The sequence below is a fragment of the Arachis ipaensis genome, chromosome B09, assembly GCF_000816755.2.
Source record: "Arachis ipaensis cultivar K30076 chromosome B09, Araip1.1, whole genome shotgun sequence".
NCBI classification, from domain to species: Eukaryota; Viridiplantae; Streptophyta; class Magnoliopsida; order Fabales; family Fabaceae; genus Arachis; species Arachis ipaensis.
In genome coordinates this window covers 137503915-137520618 of record NC_029793.2, presented here as the reverse complement: position 1 = coordinate 137520618, position 16704 = coordinate 137503915, and the positions used below count along the sequence as shown (strand labels likewise).

The window sequence follows — 16704 nt, the reverse complement described above, 5'->3', positions numbered from 1 at the left end:
CACAACGGAAGCATTTATCCTTAATTGATTTACTTTACCCATTGTTTCTTTCTTTATCCCACTTTTAGTGAGATCCTTTCTTATGAATATAATTTCTTTTCCTTCCATAATTTTTCTTGTTATCAAAATCTTGCCATTTACCTCTTCTGGTGTTATAATTTGCCGCATTTGCTTCAGGAAATGGGGCGGCGCCAGCTGTGCGCGCTTCATGATTTCTTAAGAGCAACTCATTGTTGCGTTCAACAACAAGAAAGCAAGAAATTAGCTCCAAAAAAATTTTAAATCCTTTTTCTCGATACTGCTGCTGCAGGAGCACATTCGAGGCATGGAAGGTCAAGAAAGTTTTCTCTAACATATCGGGCTTGAGGAAGTATCACCGTCTTTTGATGATTGTACCTTTTTTCAAGGTCTTTCCACAGATCTACAGGATCTTTTAATGTGGAATATTCATTTTTCAATCATACGTCAAAATGACGACGAAGGAAAATCATATCTTTGGCTTTATCCTTTTGGGATGTATTATTTACAGCTTCAATGATATCTCCAAGATCCATTGAATCAAGATGGATTTTAGCATCTAGTATCCATGATAAATAATTGTTTTCAAATATATCAAGAGCATTATATTCAAGATGATAGAGTTTTGACATAATAAAAATTTGTTACCTGGAGTCTTCCTAAAATTTTGTTAGAGTTTCGTGCTGATAACGTGTTATAAAATAACTAAATAAATAAATAAGGAAGAGGTAACAAATAGAAATATAATTAGATAACAATATTAAACACAAATACTATCTCAATATAAAAGAGATGATACTTATATATGTATTAACGTATGAAAAAAAGAGAGGAAGAATTTTGTATATAGATAATATAAATAGAAAGAAAATTTTTATTGCTTTTGTATATATGTGTAATATTCTTGAGATTACTCCTCTATTTATAGACGTATGAAATTTATTTTTCAACTTCATTCAGCATTAAAAATAAAATTCAACCGCCCATATTGATGGCATCTAATTTGACCTTATCACAATAAAATTTGCATTCTTGACTAGCCGTAATATCAAATCCAAACTTGGAACTGACTAAAAAGCAAAGATACTCGCAAAATCAAACCATGGAATTGAAAATTGGAAAAAGAAAAACCACACTATTTGAAAAATAAGTCACATTTAAGTTTGAAAACAAGAAAACACATTCATACCCTTTCTACCAGAAGTCCAGAACTACACACATGGCTACCCCACCAACACTTCAAAGTCCAAAGTCCAAAGTCCAAAGTCAAATTCTTTTCTGTTCTTTTTCTCCCCGTACATACCATCCTATATGATCTTCTAAACCGGTTTCTTTAATAATAAGAAAGAAGATTAGATTACATAAATATTCATTTCCATAATAAACCAGTGATTAGTAAGTGCTAAGTACTAACTAAATTTGAAAGGTCAAGCCCGCCCAATAAGGATTAAAAATAAAAATAAAAAATAAAAATAAATTCCGGAAACAGATCATGTTGTATTATTACTCCGTTGCGATAGTGAGTGCACGCAAGATTCGACTCCCAATAACATCGAATCCACGCTGCTCTCTCTACTCAACTGGGGAACCGCGCCTCCGCCCGCTCTCGTCCCCGTCGGACGTCTGCCATGGCAGCCTCTTCCGCCGGAAATCCGCCGACCTCCTCCCTTTCCTCATCCGCAGCATTATCTCGCGAGAAATTGAATTTCTCGGCGGATTATCCCGCGCGAATCGCACTATCCTCCGATCAGCTGAAACACTGTACGGAAGCGCTCTCGTTCTTCAAGGAGAAGCTCCACACTCCTCAGAGGATAGCTCAAGAGTTCGCTCGCTTGCAGGTTAGGTTACAACTTTTTCTTTTCAATTTTTGTTTTCACTTTTTTTTTCCTAATTTATGATTATTGTTCATACGTTGTTTTTTTTTTTTTTCCTCTTTTGGCGCTATTCTTGTATTCTGTGATGTTGAATCTTTCTCAGGCAAATAGGATAACGCCAAGTGAGATGAGGAGAAGATGCACTGTGGCTCTGGATGCTGTCAATTTGAGCAAAAATCGATATACTGATGTGTTGCCATGTAAAATATTAATCTTCTCTTTCCATGGCATACTTAGATTAAATCTTGTGCTTGAAGTTCATCATTTGAGTAAAATTGAAGTTGCAACTTGCTATTTAAAATTACAACCTTGATCTTGTGGAGTTTTGCAATTTATTTGTTTAATTTTTTGTGTTTGGTTCAGTTGACAATAACAGGGTTGTTCTCAAGTCTAGCACGGATTATAGGCCTGAAGCACAGGGATATATCAATGCAAGCTGCATATCTGTAGGCATTTCCTTATTATTATTATTTTGAATTTCTTTTATTGTGATTATATGGTCTGAAAATTAAAGCTGTGGAAGGAGCTTTGGAGATGAAATTCATGATGCTGACAATTGCATTTCGTTTTCATCTTAAATGCAGGCCTCTTTGCCCGGAAATGTGTCGCAATTTATAGCCACACAAGGGCCGTTGCCTCACACATATGAGGATTTCTGGGAAATGGTAATCCAATATCATTGCCCTGCAATTGTGATGCTTACTAAGTTGGTCGACAATTACAAGGTTCTTGATTCCGTAATGGTCATGATCACTTTTTTGCTATTGTCTATATACATTTGTTTTAAAAAAAAAAAAAGAAAATTGATGTGTATAATTTTCTTATTATAGACGATAAAGTGTGGAGATTACTTTCAAGCTGAGGATGGACCTAGAGAATGTGGTAATATCTCTATTATCAGTAAATGGATAAAATCTACTGAAACTTCACTGGTGTTGCGCCATTTGGAAGTAAATCATAAAGAGGTGAGTTGATCTTCTTCTTCTTCTGTGAAGAATGATTCAAGAAAAAAGCCATCAATGAATTGTAAATTTCGAATCTCTTAACATGTTTGAGAGGGAATGCCCTTTTAAAAGAACATAAACAAAATAGTGACCAAATGTTTACTTTCTATTCAAACTAGTTGTTACTTTTGTAAATTGTTTTGATTATATACTGTCTTTGAAGGAATCTAAACACCAAAGGCTGGTTTGTTTTAGGCTGGCAAAGCATATTGCATCAACAAATATCAGCTTATACCGTTCAACTCGAGCTCGATATATGAAATCTTGTTTATGGAACATAGACTATTTTTTCCTTATAATATATTTGTACTTAATATATTTTCAAGAAGAAAATCATAAGTTAATGTCTCAATTTTGGAAGTCTCTCGGTGTCTCTGCACCATGAAGTTGCATAGCATTGTGGTTCATATTAAACTTTAGATGATATTGTTGCAGGCCGAAGATACACCGTTATCGGTTTTGCACATTCAGTATCCTGAATGGCCAGACCATGGAGTTCCAAGAGATACATCTGCTGTTCGTGAGATTTTTAGAAGATTGCACCATTTACCGGCAAACCTTGGCCCAATAGTGGTGCACTGCAGGTTCATCCCATTCTTTGCTTCTTTAATTATTTGTAATTTTGACGACAATGGCAATAAATCATATGCATATATGTCTGAGACAAACTCAATCGTCCAGTGCAGGCATTGGTAGAACTGGAACATACTGCACAATTCACAACACAATTCAGAGAATACTTGCTGGTGATATGTCCGCTTTAGATATCTCAAGTACAATAGCTATGTTCAGGTCCCAACGAATTGGAATGGTTCAGACCCAGGTACCTTGCTTTGCTGCTTTAATTTTTTAATTACCATTATTGAATGAACTAATATTGCATGAGATGGCATGTATTTGGTTGGATCACATGTTGGCTTGTTAGAAGAAGAGGAAGAGTCACTTATTATTTCGAATTCCCTTTGCATTCATTTAAAAATTTTTTGAATGTATAAAAATCAACACGGCAACACAAACTAGACAGTAGTGTCAATCCCTAGCATGTGGTTACCCTCTACCATTTAACATTTCTTCACTTGTTCAGCCTACTTGTTATCATATACTTCTGTTAGCGCTAACACATAATTCAATGTTTTTTTTTTTGTTCCTTCTCCGTTTTCGTTTTGTTTTCCCTAAAACCATAACATATATTTTAAACAATAACTTATTAAATGGTCATATATTTACTGTAATAAATTTGTTAAATTGAATGCATTCTAATTATTTTAGCCACAAGTATATATATATATTTTAAATGTGTATAACATAATTATTATATTTATATATTATTTATATATTTTTATAATAAGAAAGGAGAAACGGATAGCTTTTTATGATAAGAAAACAACCAAACTGGGGATATTAGTATTCTTAAATTTAAGAATGTTAGAATGTTTTATAGTCTTTTATATAATGAATGCTATATATATATATATGTCTTTTCAATAAAACTTTTTACATTTTTTTTGACAGAATAAAACTTTTACATTGATAGGGTATTTTTCAACATTTTTTTTAAGTAAAATAAAAATTTGTCATATTCTAGCTTAGCATACGTATGATGTGACATGTGATGATACAAATCTTTAGCTTTTGGACCACCTCCATCTGCCCCTGGCTGCAACTTGCAAGTAAATAGGATAAAAAGTTAGGGAATGGTGCTGTAATAAGTTGAAAGTTTGGAGGAATTTTATTGTGCTAAATTGGGAATAATTTATTCTTTTCTAAATGCATACACCCTCGTCACAAATGAAATGTCAAAGACTGGAATTTCTTGTAACTTTGTAAACTAGAGGAAAGTAAAAAATTAGGAAGGTTACATTCTAGTCTTCTTTTCTGTCCTTCAGTTCAGGAGGCCTCAATTTACCAACCAGTTGGAAATTGGAATCCATCACATTAAGGATCCTAAGAGTTTCTGTTGTGGCATGCAATCCCCTTTCCTCCTCCACATACCCCTATAATAATATTACTATTATCATTACTACTTTTGCACTGTGGCCTCCCCCTTTGTATATGCTTTTTCTTTGAACTTTTTGGTAATTCTCTCTTCAATATATCAGGATCAGTTTGTTTTCTGCTATGAAGCTATCATAGATGAACTAGAAGACCTTGTTTCTCTACAGCAGTGAGAGTTGAAGAGGTACATACTTTATGTGTTGGTCTTTTGTACACTTTTTATGTCAGTTTTTTGTACCCTTTAGTTATTATATCCTCATTTGAAAATGATTTTGGTACCATGACGAATTTCTGTCTTGTGTTGTGGAAATCCAGTGCTGAATCAAGGGCTATGCTAAACTCTTGTATCATTTTGAAGCCAGGTTCCAATTCTTCCGTTTTCTATTTGAGTCCAGCGATGCATGGGTTCCCGGGCAGCTGATGAATATAAACTATTGGCATTCTAATTTATGACTTTCCAATGAACTCATGTTATTCTCAAGATTTCATGTATAATAGCAGGCAGGGAAAATCTAACTAACATTGGCATCCTTTTTGCTACATGATTTATTTATGGGGAACACAAGGACATAATGTCTAAAATAGTTTGAATTCCACCTTCCTGTACTATTTCAACTGCTTATAGCATGCTCTGCTATATTAGCTTGACCTTTTTTTTGGTGAAATTCTCTATGTTAGTTTATATATCAGAACTGGCTATCAATTTACATTAGTGTTGATTAAATAGTTACAAGTGTAGGTTATCATTTAGTACTGACCAACTACTTTAAATATATCCGTTGACTTTTTAGGTCCTAGATTCCTAGCTGATGGGACTTGTCGTCTAGTAAGCTTCTTATAGGTCTATAGCAACTTAAGAATAACAACCATTCTTTAAGATCTAATCATGCTCTTGAGCAATTTTAATGCACGTTTCAAGAACATTTATAGTCAATTTTTCCTATATTATAAACGAAAATGAGTGGTTGTGTTCTTTAATAACACATTAAATGATTTCTAGGAGAACATAAGAATTTCATTAATCTATAGACCCAAGTAAACTCTCCGGAATGCCAAGTATATCTACTTGTAAGTAAGAAGGATTATCTAATTGATGCTTGCAGATATGTTGGTTGTAAATGGCTTAATATGGACAAAAAACATGTACACAAGGAAATGTATGGCATACATAACATGGGTCTAAACCATTTCCCCCATTTTTAAAAATCAGAAGCTCCCTGTGACTAACAACCTGACAAGAGCAACTTCACATGGGAGGAATAGTTATCATCATATCAGGTAGATACACACCATACTCAAGGCAAATAATTGAAGAGAATCAGAGATATAGTTTTCTCCCTGTATCTTGGTCTTGTTTTTTAACCTATACAAAAGAAATTTCCATGAAGTTTCACTCTTGTTAAGTTATGAGTGAAAACACTGGATCAAAGTTTTCCTGTACTTTGTTTGCAATAGCAATTAAAGTGTTCAGACTTGAGCATAAGAAAGCATAGCGTGTTAGCTTACGATAAAACTTGCTTGGTGCCTCGACCATATTTTCAAATCTGCGTGCCATGAATTTTCATTAAAAATAGAGAATTGGTTTTATGTTTTAAGAAACTATTAATTAGAGTTTAATTTTGATGTATTTATATTGTTGTGTAATCACATTTGTTTTCTTGGATTCATACAGACAATGTAAAATATAATTATTTTTACTGATATATCGTTACATAATTAAATACATTTGTAAAATTACTTTATACAGACGCATTAAAATTAAATTCTATTAATTATTGTAGTTTTTTTTTTCAAAATTTTGTAAAAAAAAAAAAAAACTGAAAATGTAGAAAACAACAAGAGTTGAGTGTAACTTGAGGAAGAGGGAGTGTGTGCCAGTTAAGTTGGCTGTTTTTATCGAATTGTTATCGCCGCCGATGTGGACCACCTTCACAAGATCCAGTGGAGGTGTTGACCGTAGCAGCTCTTTGTCTCGGTTATGACCATCTTCCTCGGTTGATCTTGATCATGTAATGTACCTTTGAACTTTAATGTATCGTCTGCATTAAATAATTGCAACTAATCACAAGTGACTGTCTCTGTAAATTTTCTTTAGGTTATGTTATTAGACACAGCTTTTCATTTTATACAAAATAATTGAATATTTACAACCAATAATCGAGATTTAGCTGGTTAATATAGAAAGAATATATTTTGTTAAGCTTCTATCATTTTAAATGCGTTGAAAGTTGAAACTCTCTTTTATTATCATTGAAAAATTTAACTAGTATTCTTCCATTAAATTATAAATGATGTATATTGGAAATTAGTTATTAAATTAATTGTTATATATACATTTTTTCTTATATATTTTGAAATATAGTAATTTTCATCACCACAGTCAAAAGTCAAAACTTTAAATGAGTAGAGTGTTTTGACCATTGCTAAAAGACAAAAAAAATGATAATTAAATTTAAGTCTATGAAGATTTGTACTTAGATCAAAATAGATCTTTAAAAAAAAAATTTTTAATTCAAGGATTATAAATGTTGAATACGTATTTTTCAACAACTTTTTTTTCATATCAAGTGTGTGTTTGGATTACAGTTTGCAAATAAAAGTTTGCATAAAATTGATTTTGCAAACTTAATTGTTTACTATTATTATTATTATTTACAGTTAATTTTTTATTTAATTTACTTTATCTAATAGATTCAATAAATCATATTATAAAAAGATAATAACAAATATAATACACAAAAATCACAATTATAAAAGTGTATAATGTCAAACAAACAGTTGAAAAAAAATAAAAATAATAAATAATAAAAAAAATAGAGCTCATATAAATAGAAATAACAAGAATTTTATAAATAATACAATAACATATATAAAGGATAAAGTTGGTAAAAAGGTAAATAAATGGTTAGTATCTATGGCCAAAAGCCGTCAAGAAAACGCAGAAGTTAAAAATAGTTGCTTCTTGTAAACGTGGTTTTTGCAGCAAAATCACTTTTGCGTTCAAGAGAAAAAAAATTTGCCAAACCAAAAGTTGAAACTTTCAAGAATTTAAACGTGCTTCTTCCCTTCCAATGGGTTTCTCAAACACACCCCAAACTGACTCGGATAAGCCAGTCGCACCCACGCCCATGCATCTTGCATTTTGCATAGAATGTCTGTGGCTTAAACTCATACACATTGTAGTCAACTCTTCTAAAGATAGTGTAACTTCTAATAGCTGCGACGACTTTCTAGAACTGTATTTCATTTCAATTCGGAACTCTCCGTCCTCAGGATTAGCAACGCCTACCGAAAGCAGAAATCATCGTTCATTAATCAATCCAAAGTTTAAATTAACAAAAACGTATTATTCAGTCATCACGTACCTATGTTTGCATATTCCGAAAATTTCGGTGCATGCATGACGTCGAGATCCAACTCATGCATAAAAGGCGGCACATTCATCGGTTGACTGTTTGAGGGATGAACCACTATATTCTCCGCTGCTATCTCAACCCCCACATCACCATCCTCGTCTTCGTCGCCAGCTTCATAAGAGGCTTCGAAGTTCTCTTCGTTGTCACTATTCATTCCTTCCTACACTACATGTCTATCAACCTCTATATCTAATTCATTTTGTATCCCTTCTGCCTTTACGGTTTCAAACTCAACATACTGCTCAATCTGTGGCTGTCGCATCTGAGTCTGCCGGTGATTTTGAAACATATTCTACATAGTCGATTCGTTAGTGATTGGCATGGTATCAAACTGTATTAGTCCACCAAAAACTACAACCGGATTCCGTTACAGAATTATTCTCACTCTCATTAACATACTGTTCTCCATGCTTTGACAGAGACCGTTTTGAAACTCCATAAACGTCATGGTGCATGGATTCACAAACGAAAACAGATTCTGGTACACAAACCTCACTCCCTCATGAGTATTCCGTATTATTTCACCATTGCGATATACCGCCAAGTTTGCGATACCCTCCATTATACTACCAACACACTCAGAGGATGTTCAAAGCACAATCTCATTCAGAATGAAAGTGGTATCGAACTCGACCTTATATAGAGAGAGCATTCAACACGCCCCCACGTGCTATGTGCCTCAGCCAACCACGCTTTGCCACGTGTCAGCACGCCCCCTCGCGTGCTCACCACGCCCACCACGTGTTTGAAGCTTCACCCAATCACGCGTCACCACGTGGCAGCATGCCCCTTGTGTGCTGATCCACCACACCCCCCACGTGCTGCGTAGTTCATCCAACCACTCTGCGCCACTTGTCCTCTACGTCCCCCCACGTGGTGCCTTTAACATGCCCCTGCGTGTTGGACCAGTCATCTGACACGTCTGTCCAAATATAAATACACTAAGTTCTTCCATTGTTATCCAAAACACCACCCTTTACTCCATAACCAAATTATAAATACACTAAGTTCTTTCATTTTTTTTTTCTATTTTTACCTCAAACAAATGCATCTTAAAAATCTATTCTATCCAAAATACACATTCTCATGGACTTATTTGTTACTTTAGTCAAAAAGAAATGAAAAAAATTACAAAGAGCAAGAAGAGCTAGAAAAAACGAAAGAGAGAGAGAGAGAGAGAGAGAGAGATTTTTCATCTTCTGAAGTTCTGAGCTTTTTGCGTGTAGCAGCGGTTCCTGGGCACCGCATCACCGTGTCTCTGAGAGAAAACAGAGATAAATAACACTCTCTCAGCTCAACTGTGCCCTCCTTTTTCTTCTCTTTGTTCTATTTATGTGCTTCACTTTACTTCTTTCTCGATCCATTTGACCCACCATAGCCATTAACACATGCACCTTCTCCCAGATCTCTGCTGCTGGTACTTCCCTACCCCCATCAAATCCATATATTCGATCCAAACCTCTAATGTGTTGTTTAGCCTAACTTCTGTTCATGTGGGGTTTTCCCCCTTTTTTTAAGGGGAAAAAATATTGGTTGTCTCTAATTTTCTTCTTGATGTTGCTGGTTTTGTTTATCCTGAATTGGGGTTTTGGTTTGTTCGGAAATTTTCATTTTTTTTTCAAAAAGAAAATAAATAAGTAACATAATAAGCAAATGAAAATGCATAACATTTGTGAAATTTTAACCTCCTTTTTTTTTGTCTGACAAAAAAAAAATCCAGATTTGGTGATCTTAGCAGAGTTGATGGACTGGACCTGTAAAGGTGATCAGAATTGGTATGATCAACATTTGCGCCTTGATTATAACATCCCTGTCAATTGAAGGCTCTGCGTGTTTCTTGAGTTGTTGCTTCTTATATAGTCCAGTTCAGCTTTGTGATATGAACTCCTCAGAAAGATTTTGAAGTGAGGTTTTTCTTGTTCTAAGTTATAGAGCATTATTGTATAGACATTGTGTACAGAAGAGTAAAAGCTATAGTCTCTACCAACTGAAAATCATATGGGTGGTATTTGCTCAAAGTCATGGAAAGCCACTGTGGATGGTGTAGCTGTAAATAATGCTCTTATTAGCGAAGGCTCGTCGTCGAGACATGCTAATGGCCATGTTAATAATGAGCCTGCAATGACTTATCAGTCTATTGGACTTCCTGCAAATAGTATAGATAGCAGCAATTCAAATGTTCCCCCACTTGTTGATGATGATGAGTTGGAAAAGCATGAAAGGGAATCATTTTCCTTTTCTGGGATGGAAAAGGTATCATATGGGTCCGGTGCATATGATATCAATGACGGAATTCCTGCTCTATCTAGAGCTTTATCACATAAGTCCAGATCAGCCAAGTCCAAGCAGGCTGCTGCAAAGGTAGGTCACTGACTTACCGCCCTCATATTTGATCTCTATTTCTTCTGTGTTTGGATTGGTTTATATTGTATTTCATAGCTTACAAACTATAATCACAGTGCCAGAACAAGTGTTTGGCTAAAAGGTTATGTTGTATAAACATCAAGCAAAACCAAAACGTGCAAACTTTAATGCTGTCCCTGAAGAAGGAGAATGTCTATTATTTCTGGATTCAACTTTAGTTGAATTGATCTTATTAAGTGGTGTTGTTAATGTACAAACCCCCTAGGCATGACATGGACGCTTGAATGATTCCATAGACACCAATGGAAATGGGTGCCTTGCTGTGGAATCAAGCAAGGAAAGAAACCAAGGTTCAGAAGGGAGTCGATTAGAACATGATTTTAGTAATTGTTTATGGAGTGTATGCTAAGGCACCTGTATGCATTTGAACTATGATACTTGATGGGAATTAACTCAAATGATTTGCATTAGATATGGAGGCTGCAATCCCTGGTTCTTATACCCAAACATTATTGTTGCCTTTGGAACATTCTATCTTCCTTGTTTGTTTTCTTTGCCCTCTTTTTGCTTTTCATGTTTGGATCTTAAATATTGAATTTATGTAATATGGTTAGTTCTCTAGATATTAAGCAGTCTCTGTTTATGATATTAGAGACAACCATTCAATACGATAGGATAGAGTTTCTGCCTAAAGATAACTGATTTGTAGAGAAGTGTTTACATCAGTTTTGCTTTATGTCATGGATTATATATGTGCCCTTCCCTTTAGATTGTGCTTTTGCCTTATCTCTTTCTACGTTACAGGTTTCGGAAGTGAGTTCACTTTTGGGCAGAGCTGGTACAGCTGGGCTTGGCAAGGCGGTAGAAGTTTTGGATACGTTAGGTAGTAGTATGACAAGTTTGAATCTCAGTAGTGGTTTTACATCAGGCATGACAACAAAAGGAAATAAAATTTCAATTTTGGCCTTTGAAGTCGCAAATACAATTGTTAAGGGTGCCAACCTGATGCAATCTCTTTCAAAAGAGAACATTAGACATTTGAAAGAAGTTGTTCTGCCATCTGAAGGAGTGCAAAATTTGATATCCAAAGATATGGATGAACTCCTAAGAATTGCTGCAACAGACAAAAGGTAGATTATCAAGAATAGTTTGTTTCTTCTCTTAGATGCTCTCCAACTTTGATTTGGAGCTCACTTTCTTCAGCTGCTATCTACACTTAAATGTGACTATTATATTGTAATGTTTTGGCAGAGAAGAATTGAAAATCTTTTCTGGTGAAGTTGTACGTTTTGGAAACCGTTGCAAAGATCCTCAGTGGCACAACCTTGATCGTTACTTTGAGATGTAATCCTTACTGAAATTATTTAGTCTTACCTTAACTTTTGCAATGTTTACCATTGTTTTAGTTATAGTTTGCTTTCAATTTCTGACGTTTAGGTTAGGTTCAGAGCTTACACCACAAAGGCAATTGAAAGAGGAGGCAGAAATAGTGATGCAGCAACTAATGACACTTGTTCAATGTACAGCTGTGAGTACACCCATTATTATGGTTTGTCTAATGGTGTTTCTTTATCTAAAATGTTTACCCACTTAAGGTTTAGGTGTTTTTACTTTAGTCTCTATCATGATGCCTTGTGGATAAAAGGTCAGCCTGTGCACAAGCATCCCATGTTACACAAGGTCCGGAGAAGAGCTGCACCCAAAGGGTGTAATGTAGGCAACCTAACCTGATAAGTGCATTAGTGGTTGATTCCACATCTTCGACCTTTAACTTAGAAAACACATTGGAACACTGACATATCTTTTGTTTGTTTGTGTTTGAACATTTCTAGAAGTAGACAGGCTTGCCAGCTTTGCCTTCGTTTGTGCTTTATCATTAGTTTGTTTTTCACTTACGTGCTTTCTCAACTTTAATGTTTGAGTTAATACTCCGTAGCAGCTGTAGGCAAGTGTATCGAGGAAGTTTTTTTTTCCCTCCATAGAACCATCATGTTTGTTAGAAAAATGTGTCTTCATTTGGAAAATCTGCTGGGAGTTCTTTGCGCAAAATGATTGTTTCTACTTTCTAAGGCTAAACCAATATCGTTATTTTGGATGCAGGAGTTATATCATGAATCAAATGCCTTGGACAGATTTGATCAAGATTACCGGCGCAAGCTTCAAGAAGAGGACAATTCAAATACCACACAAAGAGGTAAATGCAAGCATTAGTCATTAGGTCCTATGTTCTTGTATCATGTATTAAAAATAGTTATTCTGTATAGAACCTTGTTATTTATGGCATGTTTTGAATGGAAAGGAAACACATCCTATAGGTGAATTTCCTGTACCAAATTATTTTTAAACAAAATACTATTACAAAAATTCTATAGCACCCCCACATAAAATCCTGCTTTGAACTATTGGAGCTCTTGTTTACAAGCACATATGAAACTTCCAAATATTTGTCTATAATAAAATGTAAGTAAGTGCTCAAATTTTCCTTCACAAAACAATGTGTTGATCTCACAAAAATAACTGCAGATTCCTTTGATGAAAAAGAGGAACTCTGAAAATTCAGTCACAAAATCCATTTCTTCCAGAAATGTAGTGATGATAAAATGAATTCTGCAGAATGTGAGCAGTTTGCACTTATTGATTTTGCTAGAGAACCTCCACCACAACCTCACACCAGTTTTAAGTTTTCTACTCCTTGCTCTCTTCAATTACCAAACCAATGTTGTTCATTAAGAGCCTGAAAGATCTTTCATTAAAATAGGGATAGAAAATCTAGTGTTAATTAGCAGGAAATGTTTTCCTTCTATTCCCCATAAACCATTTTGTTGTAGTGAACAGAAAATTTGTACTGCTTTAAATAAATGTGTCTAGATGTCCGAATATCTGATGAAGTAAGTATTCTCAGTTTAAGAAATCATGTTATAACTATGTTGTATTTGTTACTATTACGAGAGTATTCTTATTTTTAGGTTATCAATATTTATCACATGTGTAGGAGACAGCCTTGCAATTTTAAGAGCAGAATTGAAGAGTCAAAAGAAGCATGTGAGAAATTTGAAGAAAAAATCACTGTGGTCCAGGATTTTGGAAGAGGTAAGAAAACTAGTATTTCCTGCTTCTTATGTTCAATTGTGATGGAAGCTTAAAGTCTAAAATAGAGATTGACGATTTATTTGTTTTGCACTGTCCTGCATTCTTTGAATTATGCTGTCTTCTTTTCGTATTATTTTGTTTGGTAGTTTCATTTGTCTTGGTGCTTCCCGTTGTGTGGTTTACTTATTTCTATTATGATAATTGTCATGTTCTATTAAAAAAAAATCATCCATAGTCTTTTCAACCACTTTATATTGAGTATGTTTTATTTTTGTAGAAATATAAAATCTTATTGTGGTATCTTCAGGTAATGGAAAAGCTTGTAGACATTGTGCATTTTCTACATTTGGAGATACACGAAGCATTTGGCAGTGCTGGTATGCTTTCAAGAACTGCAAATAATTGATTACGATTAGCTTATTTATAATTATGCATTTATTTTTTGTACCCTGGTTAAGGATGATGGGGTGTGGGAGAATTTTTAACTTTTTCTTGTCCTTGTCCCAACTTTAGTCTTTCATGACAAGCTGTAAGATCAACCTTTTGCTTTGTTAAGATGCCAGATTGAATAAATGTCTTTATATTTGTTGCCCTTTTGGACCTTGCAGACAATGATCAGCCAGTAGAAGAGTCTCCGGGCAACTCGATGAAGTTGGGGTCTGCTGGTCTTGCTTTGCATTATGCAAATATTATCACCCAAATTGATACTCTTGTGAGTTCCATAGTCTTACTTGATCATGCAGTCTATAATACTTCTAGTTGTCTTGGAAGTTCAAATTATCCTAGCCCACATTAAGAAACATGGTCTTACCATTATTGTTTCTTGTGTTTTCTTACTTTGTTTTAGTAACAAAAACTTGAGAAGGGGAAAGAGAAGCAGGGAAATGGAAGCATTTATATCTATTTTATTGAATAGCAAATTCGTTATTGCATAATGGTTTCAATTAGGAAAGGTGAAAACATCTTTATAATAGTAAAATAGTAACAGTGATTAATATAATTCTATGTTTATTTTCAAAGAATAATTCTACTCGCAGTTGTTAGAGCCACCCATGTTCACAATAGCAGCACAGCTGTCTCTTAAGATAATTGCAAGATGTTTGTGACCTGTGCTGACATTTCAATTTTCTCAGGTGTCTCGTTCGAGTTCCGTGCCTCCCAATACAAGGGATGCCTTATATCAAGGGCTACCACCTAATGTAAAATCGGCATTGCGATCAAGACTACAGTCATTTCAACTCAAGGAAGAGGTGCTTGTCCTATTGTGTTCTCTATTTCCTGTCTATTATGACCAAATTTTTAACTTTTAAGTCCATATTTGACATGAAGGAAACATTCTTGCAGCTTACAGTCCCACAAATCAAAGCTGAAATGGAGAAAACTTTGCAGTGGCTTGTGCCTATTGCTACCAATACAACAAAGTAAATTTGCCAGCCTTACTCAGTAATTCTTAAATATGCAAACACAATTCTTAAATATGCAAACACAATACAGTTGCTTAGCTTTATGATGTTATTCTACTCAAAATGAACTATTCAGTTTTCTTTGATTGTTAACAATTTGATATTAGATTTGCTTTAACCATATTTACCATTATCTTTTTTACACTCTCTTCTAGTGTTTCTAATTGCCCCTTTCAATTGGATTTATACAGAGCTCATCATGGCTTTGGATGGGTTGGAGAATGGGCAAATACAGGGTGAGCATAGAAATCTTTGACTTATTTTCTCCATGATTATGTTTCTGAACTCTTTACTTATCAAATTTGTCTAGGTCTGAGGTCAACCGTAAACCTGCGGGTCAGACGGACTTATTAAGAATCGAGACACTACACCATGCCGATAAGGACAAAGCAGAAGCTTACATTCTTGAACTTGTTGTCTGGCTCCATCATCTTGTCAGCCAAGTCAGAGCTGGTAACGGAGTTAGGTCTCCAGTCAAGTCTCCGATTCGTTCTCCAACGCAAAACACAGGACAATTATTTACACAGAAAGCCTGCTCCAATTCTCCCATATTAACAGTAGAAGATCAGCAAATGCTTAGAGACGTCGGCAAGAGAAAACTGACACCAGGAATCAGCAAGAGTCAGGAATTCGGCATAGCCAAGACTAGGTTGAGCAAGCACCATAGGCTGAGCAAGAGTAGTAGTCATTCTCCAATAAGTGAAAGTAGTAGTAAGAATGACATATTCTCTTCTACTTCAACAAGGAGGCTACCTTCAATTCCTTTTATTGACTTTGACATTGATAGAATGAAGGCCTTGGATGTCATTGATAGGTTGGATACAATTAGGAGTTCATAGTTGCATGGCAAAATCTTTGATCCTAGAAAGTGAGGTAGTGGGAATGTTGGAATGAATTTAAGATCTTCAATATTATAATTGCTTGTTCAAAGTTGGGGGCTGCCTCTGTTGATTTCAAGAGTGGGATTGTGATGCAAGGCATGTTCTTTCTTGAGATTGCTGTGTATGATTATGGGATCGGAACAAGGGGGGAGGGGGTCAAAGTTTTTTTCTTAATCAAATGTATATGTACAGATTTCATGATCATATAATAATTATAAATCAATGTTTTCTCTTCATATTCATCTTGCACTTATAAACCACACGGCATAAGGGTATCTTTGTGAGTTAATTTTGAAGGAAAAGGAAGAGAAGGAAAGGGTTATTATTTCCTTCATTCCCACACACCCCCCTTAATTAGTTGAAGGTTTGCTATTTAGTTCAAATAAATTCTTCTAGACTTTGTACTTGCAAACTACAAATGTGTAACGGATAACAATATTCCTTGATTTATATCTGATGGAACAGAATGTGTATGCTATGCTGATTTGTTCCTTCCTTTCTTAAGAAGCAAGGTTTGTCAGAATTTATAATGAAGAGGTTTTTGGGTGAAAAGAATAAAGAATGTATAATCTATCTTAAAAAATTAATAAAAAAATTAA

The 16704-nt window shown here is 34.7% G+C and overlaps 2 protein-coding genes across 6 annotated transcripts; both read left to right on the top strand.

The window, feature by feature from the left end:
- On the top strand, nt 1506–5603 carry LOC107618795 (protein-tyrosine-phosphatase PTP1). 4 transcript variants are annotated; one of them, XM_021110727.1, is made up of 9 exons: nt 1512–1856; nt 1996–2092; nt 2256–2338; nt 2477–2629; nt 2723–2857; nt 3332–3480; nt 3578–3719; nt 4996–5075; nt 5254–5594. In XM_021110727.1, the coding sequence occupies exons 1-8, from the start codon at nt 1647–1649 to the stop codon at nt 5062–5064; spliced, it is 1038 nt and encodes a 345-aa protein (XP_020966386.1). In that variant the 5' UTR covers nt 1512–1646; the 3' UTR covers nt 5065–5075; nt 5254–5594. The 4 variants fall into 4 exon arrangements, with proteins under 4 accessions (XP_020966387.1, XP_020966386.1, XP_020966385.1 ...); XM_021110726.1 differs by having other exon boundaries at nt 1513–1856; nt 5207–5603; XM_016320952.2 differs by having other exon boundaries at nt 1514–1856; nt 2477–2617; nt 5207–5603.
- On the top strand, nt 9404–16341 carry LOC107618181. 2 transcript variants are annotated; one of them, XM_016320171.2, is made up of 13 exons: nt 9404–9724; nt 10028–10668; nt 11476–11801; nt 11923–12015; nt 12109–12199; nt 12772–12865; nt 13664–13761; nt 14069–14138; nt 14370–14473; nt 14895–15011; nt 15091–15182; nt 15416–15460; nt 15535–16341. In XM_016320171.2, exons 2-13 carry the CDS (start codon nt 10306–10308, stop codon nt 16061–16063), a joined length of 2022 nt encoding a protein of 673 aa, XP_016175657.1. In that variant the 5' UTR covers nt 9404–9724; nt 10028–10305; the 3' UTR covers nt 16064–16341. The 2 variants fall into 2 exon arrangements, with proteins under 2 accessions (XP_016175657.1, XP_016175658.1); XM_016320172.2 differs by having other exon boundaries at nt 9405–9724; nt 15106–15182.